The following is a 19,536-nucleotide window of genomic DNA, read 5'->3' as shown; positions in this document are numbered from 1 at the left end:
TGAATTTCATCTTATTGTTTGTTTTGTTTTCTTAATCTTTTTATTTTGTTTTGAATTCTCATTTTATTTTTTTTGTTTTCTTTTCCTAGTCAGATTATTTAAGTTGTGTTTTGTGACTTGGTAATGACAAGTAAGCAATGTTGTAAAAATGTTGGAAAATTGTTGTAGACGTAGCATTTCTCTTTAGAGAAAACAGTCAATAGTCAACACAATTCATAACTTGCATGCTTAGCATATTATTGAAATAAAAGATTTATTTCAATTTCAAGAACACGTTGGGTAAATCGAATTGAAGGAAAAGAGAGAGTATGACCTATTTTATATTTTAAAGATTATGTAGAAGATCGCTTAATTTTTTTTAGTATCTTATAAATCTTTTGATGACTGTCTGAATCATTATCATTTCATATAAAAAAAAAATAATAATAAAAAAGTAAAGTACAATATATTATTTATATCATAACAAATTTACTCCAAAAAAAAATTACATTAGGTGCAACTTGATGATAACATTATTATATGCGTATGATTTTATATATATATATATATATATATATATTGAATGATGGCATCTATCTCATGTAATCTATAATCAATTCAAAAAAATTGGACTTATTCATAAAAAGATAAAACAAAAAATAAAACAAAAAAAAAAAAAGAAATCAAACTTATTCTATAGAGAAAAAGACTACAAGAAGTCAGGTATAAAGTAATTGTAAATAAAGATTTCTACGCACACACACACGGAGGAAAAACTATATCAAAATCTCCGTTCCTGCTTTAAAACGATGAAGTTCACAAGTAATGGGTTGAAGACTTTACAAAAGGACAATCATATTGTGAAGAGAGTGATTCATTAAGGGAAAGGGTGGAGCCATGGGGGGCAACCAAAGCCCCAATGAATAGTGGCTAACTATAACATGAAAAGTGTAACATGGATTATAATTTATGATGATAACCATGCATTCTAAAAATTTATGGTACAAAGTGTAATTTGGGATTATAGCTTAGGATGAAAAAGTGCAACCATCCCTTCAAAAAATTCTTTGGATGCAAAATAGATAGTACACAACTTGCTTTTGAAAGACATGGGGCACAAAATGCAGTGTGTACCAATAACAAAACTAAACAAATCCCTCAATATCAAATCAAGCAACAGAATAGAAAATTATAAGTAATCTAATAATCAACGTCTTAACCATTGCATGGGAGCCCTTTGAACCCTATATGAGCCAGGATTTTGAGCCTCAAACCATTCAGTCCATTCTTTGCGCTCTCTCTCCCAGTCTGAAGATTTTGATTCATTCTGAGATGCATGCAGTATCTTTGCTCATGCACTCCCCAAGAAAGCTCTGTAGGTATGGACTATAAATTATGGGAGTAACCAACATTAAATATATTTTTAGCAATAATTATAATAATAAAAAATTTTAAAAAGAGGGGATAGGCAGTTGCCGCAGTTCAATTTATTAACTACAGTAACTTCTTGATACTGATAATTTAGTCCTCAAGTTTCATTTTCCCCCATTGCGTGAAAGAGTCATTGCAAGCCTCCTGGCCGGTGAGCCTTCTTTCATTCACAAAAAATGATACAAGAAATATAAAAACTGCACTACCAAATTTGAGTGGAAATTGTAAGGCATTATACAGGGTATACTTCCTTGTATTTTAATCCTCTACAACCACTTCTATAAAGCTTGAAAGATCAAATTCCTCCACAGAAATGTGAAAAGCTGCATCTATGAACACTAATCCAAGGAGCACAACTAAGTCTAACATGATGCACGTAACTAAGGTCTCATCTATTCTAAATTTCTAATCTACCTGACACACTACCACACTCTCTTAGTTAGATCTTGACCAGCCATGTCCTATGAAGCATGGACGCGGCTGGGAGGGTGCCGCACCCGAGTCCGATGCGACCCGACGCAGGGTGCGGCGTCCAACGTGGTTGCCCGCGCGTCAGTGCCATGTCTGAGCTTTTTTTTTTTTTTTTTTTTTTTTTTTTTTTTTTTTTTTTTTTCACGGATTTGCACCGAATAGGCTCAATTCATGCCGACTCGGCTTCGATTTGCACCGAATCAAGTCGATTCGGCCAAAATCGGGTTGTATCATCCGAATGGGGTCATATCGGCCAACAACCGAAACGACCGAATCAGGCTGAAATCGGTCTTAAACCCTCACTCTTCTTAACCGCCAAAACCCTTCATAAACAAAACCTTCCCTTTTTGCCCACTAGAACCATCAGAACCAGGTTCGTCTCCAATTCTTTTTTTTTTTTTTTTTTTTTTTTTTTTTTTTTTTTTTTTTTTTTTTTTTTTTTTGTTGCTGTTTGGTTAAGTTTTGATAATGTATGATACAAATGTTTTATTTTTGAGTGAAGGGTATGTTCTTAGTAGTATAATTGAGTCCACGATTTTTGTTTATGGAGTTTACATTTTGTTTATAGGGTGACAAAATTGAGGAAGAGAAGTGCAATTCATGTCATAAATGTCTCATCTTTATGTTTATTTTTGTTTTGTTTTGTGTTTCTTGCCTTCTTCTTTCTTTGTTTTGTGAATCAAGGCATAGTAATGTGTTTTTTAAGAATATTTTAATAGTAAAAATATATAGAAAATATAAATAAAAATATTTTTAATAATTTTTTAATCGCCACACCCCGCCGCACTCACACCCAACTTTTTCAGAAATTGCCGAGTCCCGCACCCGCACCTGAATCCAGAAACGCACTCGTGCTTCATAGGCCATGTCCCCAAAGAGCTAAAGTATTTTGCAGAAGCAATCTGTTTTGAATTCCAGATAAACTGAGATCACATATTCACAATGCATAGACTACTCTTTGTCGCCTCTGTTTTTTTCTTAAGAAATCCAAAATAGGGAATGAAAGTGTGTTGCATCATGCCACTGGGCCTTGTAGCCTAGTGGCACCCGTGTTATTGTATACCTATAGCTCGGGGGTTCTATCCCCCTCATTTACCCAACCAAAAAAAAAAAAAGTGTGTTGCATCATGATTGTACCAAAGCAACACAACACCACACCCCCCCCCCCCCCCCCCCCCCCCCCCACAAAGAAATGAATCCACAAATATTTGTGGAAAACGCATACGCATAGATCATAGGAACATTATTCCTCCATTTTTCAAACATCATGTAGAAATGAGCCACGGATCTTAAGGTGGCTTGAAGTGCTAATAATCTCCAAATGAACTACTCCCATTCTCAAAAGAATGGAACCAATTTAAATCCCTTTCTATTAATTTTTTTTTTAACAGTTTTTGAAATAAATTTAATGACAATGTGGCAATCTATACAAGTTCTTAAATTGTTAAAAAGCTTGTTGTCATTCCTGGTGGAGATTAAATGATTCCAAATGCAACTACAAGCTTCTCATTGTGTTAGATAAGATTTTCCTGTTTACGCTTTTTCTTAAATCATGTAGCACAAGTATAAAGGGTGAATTCTATTGGCTACAGCCACCAAGTATGGAAGCCCAGATTACTTTATAAAGCTTCGTAGGCATTTTGTTAATCCCCATATGATACAAACATAATGATTTTTTATATGCGTTAAGCCATCTTTACCTTTATCAAGTAGAAGTATTATTTTCATTTATCAAGTAGAAATATTGAATTCCTTTATCAACTAATCCAGCATGAATATAAGCAGAAAGAACCCCAACAAACATAACGTGGTCAAGTTGAGTACTTGGTTTGAGAAGTAACTCAAAGAACTTAAGAGCCTCGTTCGATTGACCATTTTAAGCATTTCTAACAATTAGGGAAGTCCATGAAACTAAATCTGATCAAGGCATCCCTTTAAATACCTATTTTGCACTCTCAATACTACCACACTTTGAATGCATATGAACAAGAGCACTTGCTGTAAATGAAAAGGCATAAACTTCTAATTTGGTTGGATTTATATATGGTATTAGAATTGATTGGGTATGGTTGTACTTATTCTTAAATATGTAATAAGATGATGTGGCATGTTAGGATTGGATGAGTAAAACATAAGTATTATTTTTTATATGCGTTAAGCCATCTATACCTTTATCAAGTAGAAGTATTATTTTCATTTATCAAGTAGAAATATTGAATTCCTTTATCAACTAATCCAGCATGAATATAAGCAGAAAGAACCCCAACAAACATAACGTGGTCAAGTTGAGTACTTGGTTTGAGAAGTAACTCAAAGAACTTAAGAGCCTCGTTCGATTGACCATTTTAAGCATTTCTAACAATTAGGGAAGTCCATGAAACTAAATCTGATCAAGGCATCCCTTTAAATACCTATTTTGCACTCTCAATACTACCACACTTTGAATGCATATGAACAAGAGCACTTGCTGTAAATGAAAAGGCATAAACTTCTAATTTGGTTGGATTTATATATGGGTATTAGAATTGATTGGGTATGGTTGCACTTATTCTTAAATATGTAATAAGATGATGTGGCATGTTAGGATTGGAGGAGTAAAACATAAGTTTTACACCACATCCTTACAGAATTTAATTTCTTTCCTTAAACAATATTTGGTTATCATTTTTTGTCCCAAACTTTTCCTTTTAGAATTTGTTTGTGATAGGTTATTATCATTATTGTTCTCCACTAAATCTATCCAAGATAGTAAACTTTTCAAATGATAAGTGATGATTCCTTGAAAATCAGTAGGCTGAAAGTCTCGAGCGCTGATGATCTTAAGGCTGGATCCTGAAAAAACAAATACAAAGTCAGAGGAGACCGGTGGAGGCCGGCCAAGAGTCCTCCGATGGTAAAGTCAGTGGATTTGTGATTCCAAGTAAAAAGGGGGTATTATTGGGATTTCAATTTTTTGTGGAAGTGTCTGAATACCTTACCTTCTCATCGATGAATACTTATATAGCATACGTGAAATGGTTATTTGTTTAATAACTGTTCCTATTGTCGAGGAGTTCGGAGGACTCGGAGGTAACTTCCATAACTGCCATGGAAGTTACCTTATTTGGGCCTGTGTTCCATAATGGTTAGTGGTGGACTTGGCTCGCATCAATTCAACTCGTCCCTTACGCTCGATGGAAATCAAAGTTGTCCAAAGCTCAACACGTTCAAAGCCCAAAGAACTCATCCATCCTTTATTAAGGACGAACGAGGTTATTAGGGACGACTTTCCTTCATGCATTCACTTTTTCCTTCTTTTCTCACGGACGACCCCTATGGATAAGACTTGTGCACTTTCATTACACCATCAGTTGCCCCCTCGTCCACATGGGTCTCAAGGGGTTGGGTAACCAAGTGTCATTTCCTTTGGACGTACGCGTTTGGTGTCAACGAGTTGATGTGTCATGTGTCACAATTCAATTGTGCCACGTGCCACAATTTAACTGGTTAATAGTCCCGTCGATTAGCTTTTCTAAGGTGAACACCACGTGTCATCTCCTGATTTGTTGTGTCATTTCTGAGATTTTCTGTCTTTGACATTTGTCGTCTAGAGCCTCGTCTAGGAGTTTCCTCGCGACCATAGCCTCTATTCATCTTAGAGCCAGGTATTGCCTCTTTTCCCGTCTTCTAGGTTTTTCTTCAATTTTTTGAAAAATGTCAAAAACAGCTATTTCCGCATCTAGTAGTAGTATAAAAAGAGCCATAGATGAGTATTACGATGAGAGTAGTTATAATAGCACTAGTTCTAATGGCACTAGTACTAGTAGTGGGGGGAATACCATGGATGAAGAGTATGTTTCTGGCGTCCCTGTGTTCCCTGTGGAAGTCGTTCAAGAACAACTTAGGAAGGCTTCAGGGTCCCAGGCAGGTACCTCGTCCAATATCCCTCCGTCTAGTCCTTTGGATGAGGTGGAGATTACTGTTTATAGTTGCGCAGTAGATATCCCTTCCAAAACAGATGAGCAAAGACATAATAATCTTAGGGTGTGGTACCAGATCCCGGACGAGGTTAACCCCAGGTTGCCCATCCATGGAGAATGGTGTTGTAATCCTCATTCTGGGATAAGCGTCTACGAGGCCTATTTGTTGGGGGGGGGGGGGTCTGAGATTTCCTTTAAATGGCTTTACTAGAGAACTATTGGTTAGGCTGGGTTTAGGGGTATGTCAATTCAACCCTAATGCGTGGAGATTGGTCACCTCTATGCAAATTTTGTGGAGGGAAGTATTTGGAGGGGACCGTCCTCTTATTGTGGACGAGTTCCTTTATTGTTACAAACCTTTAGAAATACACCAATCCCTTGGCTTTTACCAATTCACAGCTAGGGGTAGAGACTGTAGATTGATAAAGTCCCTAGCCTCATCTCACAGAAAATGGAAGACGGAGTTTTTTTTCGTCTCCGGCTTCTGGGCTAGGAATCCTGTGGACGTTGGTCGAGACATATTTGATCGTTACACTAGGGACCTAGGGAACCTTCATCCTAAGGGTAAGTCCCTACCCATTTTCTTTTTATTTATTTATTATTTTATATATTTTTTTTATTCATGTCTAACCTCTACTTGTTTCCTTTCAGCCGCTGGACGACCTTCTTTGAGTAAATTTCATCGTGACCACGTCCACAGGGCTCATCTACACGCGGATAGGGACTTCCATTCCTTGGTCATGCTTAGACAACTTGCCAAGTGGGGATTAGGCCCTAACCCGTCCGAAGAAGCACTAGCACACGAGATTACAGTAAGAAGAAGTAAGTTTTAAATTCCAAACATTCCTTACATTGTTTACTTTTTGTTTTAATTCTAAAAAATCTTTTTCTTCTTTTTTTTTTATTTTTATTTATTTATTTATTTATTTTTTTTATTTTATAGGAATGGCAACAATGAAAGGGAATAAAGGAAAAGAGGTAGCTAGTGATGGGGATCGTCCTGAGACTGAGTCTCAGGCTAGTCCATTGGATGGGGACAAAAGGAAACCTTTGTCTAAGAACTTGGATTTGGGAAATCTCCCCAGTCGAGGAGGAAAAAAGGCTAAGCATGGCTCGTCCCAAATAATCAAGCAAAATCTTCCTTCACCCCAACAGTCTGCCCAAGTATTTGATGTAGATTCGTCCACTCCGATTGAGACCACCCCGTCCAAGACTCCTCCGCCCAAGATGACTATGTCTACCTCGTCTCAACCTTCTCAAAAGGTCCCTTCAAACATTATTGAAAATGAAGATCTGGCCAGGGAACGCTTTCAGAACGCTGTTTCTGATAAGGACATAAACACTTGCTATGACATGTCCCTAAAGGATTTTGAACACTCTGGTGTTCATGATCTTTTTAAGGTGAATAATTTTGTCTTTGCCTTGTCCTTATAAATTTATTTATTTTTTATTTTTTATTTTTTATACTTTGATCATTTGTTCTTTACCTTTTTCTAGGCTATGTCAAAGTTTATAGCAGCGTCTAGACAGGCCACAGGATTGGACAAGACGAAGGTCTTGTTAGAGACGAGGATTTAGGAGCTGAAGAACGAATCTAAGAAATGGGCTGAGGTAGCTGCCAAGGCTAAGGAAGAGACGAAGGAGCTACAAAACTTGATTGAGGAGTTGAGAACTGATGCAGTGGAGAAAGATACTCATCTTGATCATTTACAGAAAAAGAACGACGAGCTGAGTACTCTTCTCTCTAAGGCGAAAAAAGATGCAGTGGCTGAATCCAAGGCGTCCAAGAAATACACTGATCTTTTGGACACCAATTATGTAGCAAGTTTTGAAGATTTTAGAATGGATGCTATAGAAAACTTCCCTGAAGTGGACTTTAGCTCCATTAAGCTTAATCTGAATGCTGCTGCCACTAGCTTTCTCCTTCAAATTGGCTCCGAGGACGTCAATATTGAGGACAACGCTACAACTCTGCCTCCTCAGGACGACCCTAATGTTGATGCTCCCCCTAGTTAGAAACTATTTCAATGTTTGTGTTCTTTTTTTATCTGGTCCACTGTTTAGGACCTTTCCCTTCTTTTTCTTTTTCTTTTTTTTAACTCAAGTACATTAAGCTCATCCATGATTTCAAAACAATTAAGTTTTATTTCACAAGGGTGTTTGGATGTTGGTCGTTCACCCTTAATTAACTGAATGAATATTATTGTTTTCTATTATAATATGGACAAGAATTTCTATTTCCATGATAGGTTTAGAACTTTGGCTCATCCATAGAAGAAATTTCCCCCTTTTTAACAAGAACGTATACTTTTCATTCCTTGAATTTCTTGAAGTATGATTCATCTTCGTGCAATGGTAATTACTAGCCTTGCTCGTCCTTAGACTTGATTGATTTTCACGTTTTATAAAGACAAGGCCCAACCTTTTACTTGTCCATAGGTTGGATTGTTTGGTTGGGATCTTAATAGATAAAATAAACATTTGCTTATGCATTTTCTTGTTCATGGGTTGAACTAATGCAATAGACTCAAACTCATCCATTACCCAAACGGTTTAAAGTTTCATTCGTCTATGGCTTCAGCTCGTCCATGACTAGGATGAGTAAGCTCTTCAATTCGCCCATGGTTTGGACGAGTATGAGAATTTAGACAGTACATCCCTGCGTCCAGAGAATTTATTTGTCTTGGGCTTTTAGCCCTTTTATGGGTTAATCTCAACGAAAAAAGTGGAAATCAAGAACTCAAGCACAACATTATGTACATAACATAAATATTGTTCATAGACGAGGCATGCGCTTTAGAAGCTAATGCCTTATAGGGAAATAAATACAAGCCAAACCATAACTTCATCCATAACTTCAACATAATAATAACAAAGCAGTACTAAAAATATGTATATAAACAAACTCCTTATGTAGATAGACAAGTAGATAAATGGTCTCCAAGATTTTTTAGAATTATGCTCATCCAGGCTAGCATTTTAATGGTAGTACCTCCTCAGGTGCTCAACATTCCAAGGATGCTCTAATTTCCTCCCGTCTAGGGTCTCCAAGTAGTAGGATCCTTGTCTTTTACAGTTGACAACTCTGTAGAGGCCTTCCTAATTAGGTCCTAGTTTCCTATGAGCCGGGTTCTTGGTTGCTAAGGAAACCCTCTTTAGGACGAGATCTCCTATGTTGAACCGCCTTGGTTTTACCATTGCGTCATATGGCCTAGCCATGAGGTTTTTGTACTTTACTGTCCTTTGCTCTGCATCTATCCTTACCTCCTCTATTAGATCAAGGTTCAAACGGAGTTGCTCCTCATTATCCTTATCTTGATACATCATCACCCTGTGATTGGCCATATGCACTTCTGCAGGTATGACTGCTTCACTTCCGTACGCTAGCCTGAAAGGGGTTTCCCCTGTAGGGGTTCTTATCGTCGTCCGGTATGCCCACAAAACACTTGGTAGCTCGTCAGGCCATACTCCCTTTGCCCCCTCAAGCTGAGTCTTGATGATCTTCAACAAGGATCGGTTAGTAACTTCAACCTGACCATTTGCTTGTGGGTGGGCAGGTGAGGAGTAATGATTTTGAATTCCAAAGTGCTCACAAAAGTCTTTAAAAAATGCATTATCAAATTGTCATCCGTTGTTGGATATTAATACTCTGGGCACTCTAAACCTACACACAATGTTTTTCCACACGAAAATTTTAACATTTTGTTGTGTGATATTTTCTAATGGTTCCACTTCCACCCATTTGGTGAAATAATCAATGCCAACCACCAGAAACTTCATCTGCTTCGTGCCTAACGGAAAAGGACCCAAAATGTCTAGTCCCCATTGTGCAAAGGGCCATGGGGCCATCATCGGGGGTGAGGTACTCTGATGGTTGCCTAGGGATGTTGCTAAACCGTTGGCATTGGTCACAGACCTTGATATATGCCTTAGCATCAGCTTGCATATTTGGCCAATAGTATCCCGCACGAACGACCTTGTGGACAAGTGACCTGGCTCCTGAGTGATTGCCACACGCTCCTTCATGAACTTCTCTCATTACGTAGTTCGCCTCGTCCGGAGCCAAGCATCTAAGATAAGGCTGAGAAAAACCTCTTTTGTATAGCACCTCGTCCATAAGAACGTACCTAGCTGATCTTACTCTCAACTTTCTGGCCTCGTCTTTCTCTTCTGGAAGTCGTCCATCCTTCAGGTATGATACAATCGAGGTCATCCAATTTCCTCTGCTCTCTACCTATTGTACTTCTGGGATATCTATACTTGGCATATACTGAATCTCATCAAATTCGTCCATGGATTCATTTGTTGAGGCTTCTTTCGCTATGGTATCAGCTTCCACGTTCTCCTCCCTTGGGATTTGAACAAAGTCAACTTTCTTAAATCTTTTCATAAGGCGCATCACCCTATTAAGGTACTTCCTCATCCGTTCTTCCTTAGCCTCATATTTCCCATTCACTTAGCCCATAATCAACTGAGAATCTCCCAAGATGAGTATGGACTTGGCTTCCATAGACTTAGCCAATTCTAGCCCTTTGAGGAGGGCTTCATACTTGACTTCATTATTAGTTGTTTGGTATTGCAAACGAACCTTGTGTTTCAATTTATCTCCTTCCAAGGATTGTAGAACCACACCAATCCCTCCTACGTGTCGAGTAGACGAACCATCCACATGAACGACCCATCTCTTACTATTTTCCGTCTCATCTAAATCATCATGATTTGGGGTAAACTCCGCAATGAAATCTGCTAGGGCTTGAGCTTTTATGGCATGCCTTGGTTGATATCTAATGTCAAACTCACTGAGCTCGATAGCCCATTAAATCTATCGTCCTGCAGCTTCCAGTCTGTTCATTGCCTTCTTAAGCGGATGATTCGTCATGACATTAATGACATGAGCTTGGAAATAATGTCTTAGCTTCCTGGAAGCTGTTATTAATGCGAAGGCCAATTTCTCCATTTGTGGATATCGTCCTTCCACTCCCCTCAATGCCTTAGTTGTATAGTACACAGGCCTTTGCACTTTGTCTTCTTCTCTTATCAATGCTGAACTTACGACATGCGGGGTGACTGCCAAGTACAAATACAACTCTTCTCCCAACACAGATGGACTTGGCAAAGGAGCCATAGTGAGGTATGCCTTCAGATCTTTGAAAGCTTTCTGACACTCATTGGTCCATTCAAATGCATTTTTAAGAACCTTAAAAAATGGCAAACATTTATCAATAGCTTTAGAGACAAACCTATGCAGCAACTCGTCCGGTAAGGGACTAGATTTCTTTAATATTTTGCGGAGGCTTAATGTCCAGTATTGCTTGAATTTTGTCAGGATTCGCTTTAATCCCCCTATGGGAGACCATAAATCCAAGGAATTTCCCTGAAGATACTCCAAAAGCACATTTGCTAGGGTTTAACTTCATGTGGTACTGCCTAAGTGTGTCAAATGTTTCCTGCAGGTAGTCTAGATGCCTTCTCTCGTCCTGACTCTTCTCCAACATGTCATCTACATAGACTTCCACATTCCGCCCGATCTGTAGACGAAACATGTGGTTAACCAATCTCTGATATGTTGCCCTCGTGTTCTTTAAACCGAAAGGCATCACCTTATAACAAAACAAGCCTTAACTGGTGACAAAGGATGTCTTCTCTTGGTCTACCTCGTCCATCCTTATCTGATTGTATCCAAAGAAAGCATCCATGAAGCTAAGCAACTTATGGCCCGCAGTGGAATCTACCAACTAGTCAATACGTGGCAGCAGGTAACTATCCTTGGGGCAAGCCTTGTTTAGATCGATGAAATCTACACACATTCTCCACTTTCCGTTTGCCTTCTTGACCATTACTACATTGGCCAACCAATTTGAATAGTACACTTCTCGAATAAACTTCACCACCATCAACTTTTCAACTTCGTCTTTGATAGCATTATCTCTCTCAGGGGCAAACACCCTCTTCTTTTGTCACATTGGCTTGGAGGAAGGATATACATTCAGACGATGGGTAATGACACTAGGATCTATACCCAGCATGTCCTCATGACTCCAAGCAAACATATCAATATTTTTCTTCAAAAACTGGATGAGGTCCTTCTTAATCTTCTCTTCTAGATCTGCTCCAACCCTAGTACTCCTCTTAGGGTTATTTCCATCTAAGGAAATATCTTCCAATGCTTCGGTGGGCTCTGCCACAACTCTCTTTTCTTCAATATTCATGGCCTGAACTTGTTCGTCCATGGCCAACATGGCTAGGTAACATTCTCTTACTGCTAGTTGGTCTCCTTGTACTTGTCCTACTCCGTATTCTATTGGAAACTTGACCGATAGGTGGTAGATAGATGTAACAGCCTTCCAACTATTTAAAGTTGGCCTTCCAATTATGGTGTTGTAGGAGAATGAACAATCTACCACAAGAAAGTTCACATCCTTGGTGATTTGTTGCGGGTATGCCCCCACTACCACTGATAATGAAATTGTGCCCACAGGCTGTACCTTCATTCCACCAAAACCTACCAAGGGGGAGTTCACTATACGGAGCTGGTCTCGTCCTAACCTCATCTGCTGAAAAGATGGATAATATAAAATGTCCGCCGAGCTTCCGTTGCCCACTAGCACTATTCTGGTTATGTAGTCAGCAATAAGCAAGGTGATGACGATAGCATCATCGTGAGGGTGGTGAATTCTCTCGGTATCCTCGTCCATGAAAGTGATCGCTTGCTCGTCCATGGACCTTGCCCTTGGTGATCATCTAGAAAGTTGGTCGCTCTGCACTACCTTCAGGTACGCTTCCTTTGACTTGGACGACTAGCCTGTCGAACTTCCCCCTATGATAACTATTATTTTTCTGAGCGGTGGTCGTGATGATTCTTCCATCTTCTCTTTCAATTTCTCATCCTTGTGGTCTCGTCCTAGGAAATTTCTCAACTTCCCTTGCCTTATGAGATTCTCAATCTGCTACTTTAAATCAAAACACTCGTTTGTATCATGCCCGTGATCTCTATGGAAGTGACAATACTTATTCCTATTGCACTAATTGGAATCTCCCTTCATCTTCTTTGGCCACTTCAAGGAAGGATCATCCTTAATTTGTATAAGAACCTGCTCAAGCGGCATGTTCAAAGGGGTATATTGTTGACTCCGCGCTGAAAAGCCAGGTTTCTTATTATCTCGATCTTTCTTTTCTTCCATCTGTCCCTTCTTTGGAAGAGAACCTTGCTCGGAATGACAATTGGGGTTTGCTTCTATTCTCTCAGATCTCTTCCTCTTCTTAGCTATGATCGCGTCTTCTGCATTCATAAAAATTTAGACTGAATGGATGAGTTCGGCCATGGATTGAGGCTCTTTTTCATAGAGTTTATGTATGAATAAGTCAAAATTAACCCCATTATGGAAGGCCGCCAACAAAAGCTTGTCATCTACCTCGTCCATGCTCAAGGCTTCTCTGTTGAAACGAGTGATGAAGGACCGCAGGCTCTCATTCTCTCCTTGTTCTATGGTTAACAAGCTAGATGAGGAATGCTTGTATCTCTGTCCCCCAATGAAGTTATTAACAAACAACTTGCTCAACTTTTCGAAAAAACTTACCGAATTCGGGGGTATTTTGTTGAATCAGACTCGTGCCGAACCTTTAAGGGTGGTAGGGAAGGCTCTACACATAATTTCATCAAGGACCCCTTGAAGGTGCATTGTAATCTTAAAAGTAGCAATGTGATCAAACGATTCACGCGTTCCATCATAAGAATCCAGAGAAGGCAACTTGAACTTTGGTGGTAGAGGGTGACCGTTGATGGAAGTCGTAAAGGGGGAATTAGTTCTGTGGACCTGCTTGCTCACTCCCAAGTGCAGGAGATCGTAGCAATATAATTCTTGGAGTACCGAGGTCGAACCACAAGGAGCAGGGTAAATTCAAAGACAATATAATTAAATAACAATTTGGGTGAATAAGAAAAATACTTTTGCTTGGTGATTGTTAACAAGAATAATAATAATAATTAATTTAAATCAATAATGTAAATACTAGGGCATCGGGGTGTTTCCCTATATCGATATGAAATTCTTTGTGATCTAAGAAAATATCTATTTCATAATTGATTGTTCTTATACAATTAAAAACTTATAATTCGGTTGAACTGAGACAATTCAAGAACGCATGATAACCTCGACTGATAATTTGGTTAGAAAAGTTTTCAGAAAAACCCATTCACTTTAAAACCTGATTTCTATTTGAAACTATTAGAAATTCATCTAAACAATAAGAAAAACATGATTGAACTTATTGAAAGCATGGAAGAACTAATACATCAAAAGAAATCTAATTGAACAATCAAATATGTTGTAGATAAAATCCTAGAAAGAATCACATTGAATATTCATACCGTATAGAAGAAACATAACCCTTAGCCCTAGCAAAGAGTTTAGGCTGCCATTAGAGAAAGAAAAATACAAGATTTGCTCTGCCAAAAATTCGTTCTACCAGCCTCCCTTCAAAACCCTATTGTCTAAGTGTCCAAAGAAAATAAAATACTTACTGTTTTAATTTCCGTCCAGGTTTACAGTGGTAACTTGTGAGTTAATTTTGGCCATCAAAAATTGATAATTTTGAAAAACTCAAAACTGGAAAGTTGTAGATATTTAAATCACGGTTCCAACCCATCTAGCCTTGTTTCAATTGGATTTTTGAGGGGAGAGATACGCCCAAAATACGGATCAGTGCTCAAATTAGATTTTTCCTTTTCAGATTCTGCCTCTTTGATTTCTTTCCTTATTTGAAACTTCCAATCATGGTAGACGATCCAAGCATTCCAGCTGCACCTCCTTAGACATTTAAGCATGGTCCTTTAGCTCCACTTTAATTCTAGTTTGACCTCCATTCTCTCCCAAATTCCTGTAAACTCATCTTTCTCACATAATTTCTTGAAAGTAGAAAATTACACACAATGAATAGCATCTTATTCAAGAAATTATGTAAAGATAAATAATAGGGACTAATGCAAATCATGGCTTAATTGAACAAATTAAGCATAATAATAAGGAGAAAACGCCCATATAAATATATAACAAGTATACATTTTAAGGCGTTATCAGGACCAAATCTTCTACAGGATTCGCCCTTCTCATGTTCTCTTTCATTTCTTCCTTGACTTTCTTCATTTGGTCCATCTCCTCTTTTAAGTGTGGCACCATTCGTGAAGTGGTACCTCTTAACTGACTTCCAATTTCAGCATTTTCTCTATTATCTTGACTCTGTATTTGTCCTCCTCCTTCATGCTCTTCATGTGTCTGCCATCTCAAATTAATTTCCCTTCTTAATTCTTGGTTTTGGCAAGTTAACTTCGTCATTGCAGCCGCCATAGATTGCACATGTTGGACAGATGATGTCGGCATGACCGGTGCAGATTGGTGATCGCGATAGGGGTTGCTTAAAGCGTCTCTGCTTCCCTGATGGTCTGGGCTAGTAGCACTCGATCTGGTCCGAACCATTCAACATTTTGTCATGGAAAAGAAGACTGCAAAATAATCTCTTCCCCACAGACGATGCCAACTGATAATTCCTTGAAAATTAGTAGGCTGAAAGTCTCGGGCGCTGATGATCTTAAGGCTGGATCCTGAAAAAACAAATACAAAGTCAGAGGAGACCAGTGGAGGCCGGCCAAGAGTCCTCTGATGGTAAAGTCAGTGGATTTGTGATTCCAAGTAAAAAGGGATTATTATTGGGATTTCAATTTTTTGTGGAAGTGTTTGAATACCTTACCTTCTCATGAATGAATGCTTATATAGCATACGTGAAACGGTTATTTGTTTAATAACCGTTCCTATTGTCGAGGAGTTCGGAGGATTCGGAGGTAACTTCCAAAACTGCCATGGAAGTTACCTTATTTGGGCCTGTGTTCCATAATGGTTAGTGGTGGACTTGGCTCGCATCAGTTCATCTCGTCCCTTACGCTCGGTGGAAATCAAAGTCATCCAAAGCCCAAAGAACTCGTCCATCCTTTATTAAGGACAGACGAGGTTATTAGGGACGACTTTTCTTCATGCATTCACTTTTTCCTTCTTTTCTCACGGACGACCCGTATGGATGAGATGAGACTTGTGCACTTTCATTACACCATCAATAAGTACCATATAACTTAAATTTAAGTTGAGAATCCAAAACCTTACTTTTAATAAAGGATTTGGCTTACTTTCAGTATTTTTTTAACTGAAAATATCATGTTGTTTAAAATATACAATGGCAAGTGGTAGTTGGTTTTAATTTCCACTTTTTATTTAGTTAGTAGGTGATGTGACAGTTTTTCATTAAAAAAAAAATCCAATTAAAAAAGTACTGAAGGTAAACCAAACCCTTTAATAAGTATTATTTTTCTTTAATTTTTATATAATTATATCTCATAATTAGACAACAATGAAGATAATTAATTTATTACAATATACTTTATTGGTAGTGCAAGTATATGTGTGTGTATGGAAATATTAAAAAAAAATACAATGAATATGTTTCTTAAAAAAACTATTATTATGGAAATATAAATTTAACTATAGATTCCAATGCTAAAGGAAATTATTTTCTCATGTCGAATTTATTTTTGATAGTCTAAGTAGGAAAATAAAAGAAAGTAACAAATGGATATAGAAATATATATTCTTTCATAAAATGAAATATTTACTTATGTCAATTTTTTTTTAGACAATTTTGGTAGTCCAAGTTAAAGAAAAAAAAAATCAAAATCAACATAAAAAAAAAAATGTAGCATAAAATATAGGCAAAACTACACTATTGGTCCCCGAAGTTTACCCTATTTGCGTAATTGGTCCCTCAAGTTTGATGCGAGCACAATTAGTCCCTTAAGTTTTAAAACTAAGTTGTATTGGTCCTTTTACTAACTGCTGTTAACGGTGTTACTTACGTGGCTAACGGAATAATGACTTAACATTTTTTTAAATGATGTGGCATGTTTTTAATTAAAAATTAAAAAAATAGTTTCCACATGATATTTTAAATTCCTATCAACGATCAATCCACCATCATCAAGCATAGTGACTGCATTGTAGGCGAAGGATTTGCTCCGGCGGCATCATTTTGGCTAGCTGGAATATCAGATTGAAGAAAGGATCTGAGATTGAAGAGAAGGATCTGAGAGCACCCCAACTCATCTTCTCTCACATTCCACACTATTCAAAGAAACTCACAAACGCATTCAGTTCCCTTTCAAACCTTCTTCGATTCCCAAAAGTCCCTTTTGTCTCTCTAGCATTCTTTAATGGCCGGAAGAGGCAAATCTCTCGCCGCAGGCACTGCCAAGAAGAGCACATCTCGGAGCAACAAGGCCGGTCTCCAGTTCCCCGTCGGCAGTATCGCCCGTTTCCTCAAAACTGGCAAGTACGCTGAACGCGTTGGCGGTGGCGCCCCTGTCTACCTCGCCGCCGTCCTCGAGTATCTTGCTGTCGAGGTCAGTTTACAGTTTTTGACAGTTACAAATTCTGTTACTTTCGTTTCTTTTAAAAGTAAAAGTTTACTTCTTTGTTATCGATTTTAAAAAGAAGTTTTGTGCGGTGAATTTTTCATTTTTTTTAGGTTTTGGAATTGGTTGGGAATGCAACGAGAGACAACAAGAAGCCACGCATAGTGCCACGTCATATCCAGTTGGCGGTGAGGAACGACGAGGAACTGAGTAAGCTTCTTGGGTCTATGACCATCACAAACGGTGGCGTTTTGCCCAACATTCACAACATGCTCTTGCCTAAGAAAACCAGCGCCGGTTCCAAGAGCAGCCCAATCGATGACTAGATCGGAGGAGCTTTCTCAAAGATCTATTTTTAATCCAGATTTGTTTTTAATCCGGTCAATATGATTTTTCAATTTCATCTCACGGGAAAACTATTTTTTTTTTTTAATTTTTAATTAAAAACATGCCACATCATTTAAAAAAATGCCAAGTCATTGTTCCGTTAGCCACGTAAGTAACATCGTTAACAGCAGTTAGTAAAAGGACCAATACAACTTAGTTTTAAAACTTAAGGGACTAATTATGCTCGCTTCAAACTTGAGTGACTAATTGTGCACACAGGGTAAACTTCAGGGACCAACAGTGTAATTTCGCCTAAAATATAACTATATATCCCATATATTTAAATGCAAAAATGTCTTCCCAAATCCCCCTTAATTTGCTAAATGGAAGAGTGTGGACATATACTAATAAGATATTACCTAAATGTTTTAAAATGTCCGTAACTTTTTGGGAAAATAGCTATAAGAAGGTGGACTTGGTCAAGAAGTTGAATCTTCTTTTTAGTTTTTATTTTAACTTGGTTCATATATACGTGAAAATTCAAATGAAATATAAATATAGACTTCTATTAAACAATGAAATTCATGAAATAGGCATAATAGATTTATTTATATAATTGTTATAAATAATAATAATAATAATTACGTAAATGATATAGTAATTAATTATCTTTCTTTTTTTTCTTTTTGAGGAAAAGTAATTAATTATCTAAGTACTCATAATTACAAATTTAGAAATAAAATAAAAACTCTTGCGAGCTGACCAGCAATTAGTTTTTCTAATATTAATATCTCTGACTTGGCTTCTAGTTCCGGAAGGACGAAAGTTCCAGGTTCGTGGTAAAGACGCGCACTTGCCGAGAAAACTGTAGTTTGAATGTTTCATTTTTGTCTTTTGCTCTCATTTCACCCTCTGTTTTCCACGATTTTTGTTTTTTTATTTTTTTGGAGAATCTTGTTTTCCACGAAATTAAAGAAGCATTTGACTGACACTCGATATACTTTTCTCTTTCGCGACTCGGTACTCAATCGCTTTATTACTTTCCGATCTGTTTCCTTATCAGCACAATGAAACCGAGAAGAATTCGATGTTTATAAGTATTGTAGTATAAAAGTGTTGATTTAGCTTTGCCAGTTTCTGGTTTCACTGCTTGTTTAGTTTACCACTGTATTGCAGTTTTTCATTTATTCGAATAAAAATCTAATTCATCTTTAGAAAGGAAAAAAAAAAGTTTTCATTTTGCATAGTTGGGTAGATTAAAGTCTTTGTTTCTCAATCGGGTTTCCAAATACTATATTTAATATATATAGAATCTTTGAAGCAAAGTTATGGCTGAAAAGAATCTATCTAAGCTTGAAAAGATTGCAACAATGGTGTTCACACGGTAAAACACTCAGTGAGAAGCAATAAACGTAGAGAGAAATAGAGAGAAAATTCAGAGAGAGAGACGAAGAAAGAATAGAGATTTTTGGAAAAATGAATGCTTCACAGTTCATTACACTTGATGTACAATATATATATATATATATATATATATTACAAGAGAAACAGTAACTGCCTAATCAAAGATCCCTGAAATCTCGCGATTGATCGGTAAAATGTGGAGGGAAATTAGGAATTGATTAACTACCGATAACCACCTAACAGACTGATCTAATGAACCAATATAGAAGTACAAAATGCAGCGTATCAATGAACTAATAACAGAAGGACTAAATGCAACGTTTCATTAAATACATTTACAACCCTTCAATAAATAGAATGACATCGTTCTGTTGCATATCTGGACTAGTTGTTGGGCATTTGAACCTTATTATGGTTAGACATTTGAGCAATACTCTGTTTGTCTCTGGGTTTACTCTTAACATCCCCCCTCAAACTCGAGGCAGTGTCAGCCAAGAGTTTGCTATGCAGAAC

General features: G+C 37.6%; 1 protein-coding gene across 1 annotated transcript; it reads left to right on the top strand.

Annotated features, from left to right (window-relative positions):
• The first annotated feature begins 17,091 nt into the window (after positions 1-17,091).
• LOC115950670 (probable histone H2A.1) lies at positions 17,092-17,648 on the top strand. Its single transcript, XM_031067892.1, has 2 exons — positions 17,092-17,280; positions 17,406-17,648. Exons 1-2 carry the CDS (start codon positions 17,092-17,094, stop codon positions 17,616-17,618), a joined length of 402 nt encoding a protein of 133 aa, XP_030923752.1. The 3' UTR covers positions 17,619-17,648.
• The last annotated feature ends 1,888 nt before the right edge of the window (positions 17,649-19,536 follow it).

Source organism: Quercus lobata, chromosome 6, assembly GCF_001633185.2.
Source record: "Quercus lobata isolate SW786 chromosome 6, ValleyOak3.0 Primary Assembly, whole genome shotgun sequence".
NCBI classification, from domain to species: domain Eukaryota; kingdom Viridiplantae; phylum Streptophyta; class Magnoliopsida; order Fagales; family Fagaceae; genus Quercus; species Quercus lobata.
This window is presented reverse-complemented; position numbering and strand designations above follow the sequence as displayed.

What these genes read in the sequence shown, in the direction of transcription:
- LOC115950670 (XM_031067892.1), top strand. Translation starts at nt 17,092, where the DNA reads ATGGCCGGAAGAGGCAAATCTCTCGCCGCAGGCACTGCCAAGAAGAGC. An exon ending in TCGAGTATCTTGCTGTCGAG is followed by an intron (nt 17,281 to 17,405) that starts GTCAGTTTACAG and finishes CATTTTTTTTAG; the next exon opens with GTTTTGGAATTGGTTGGGAA.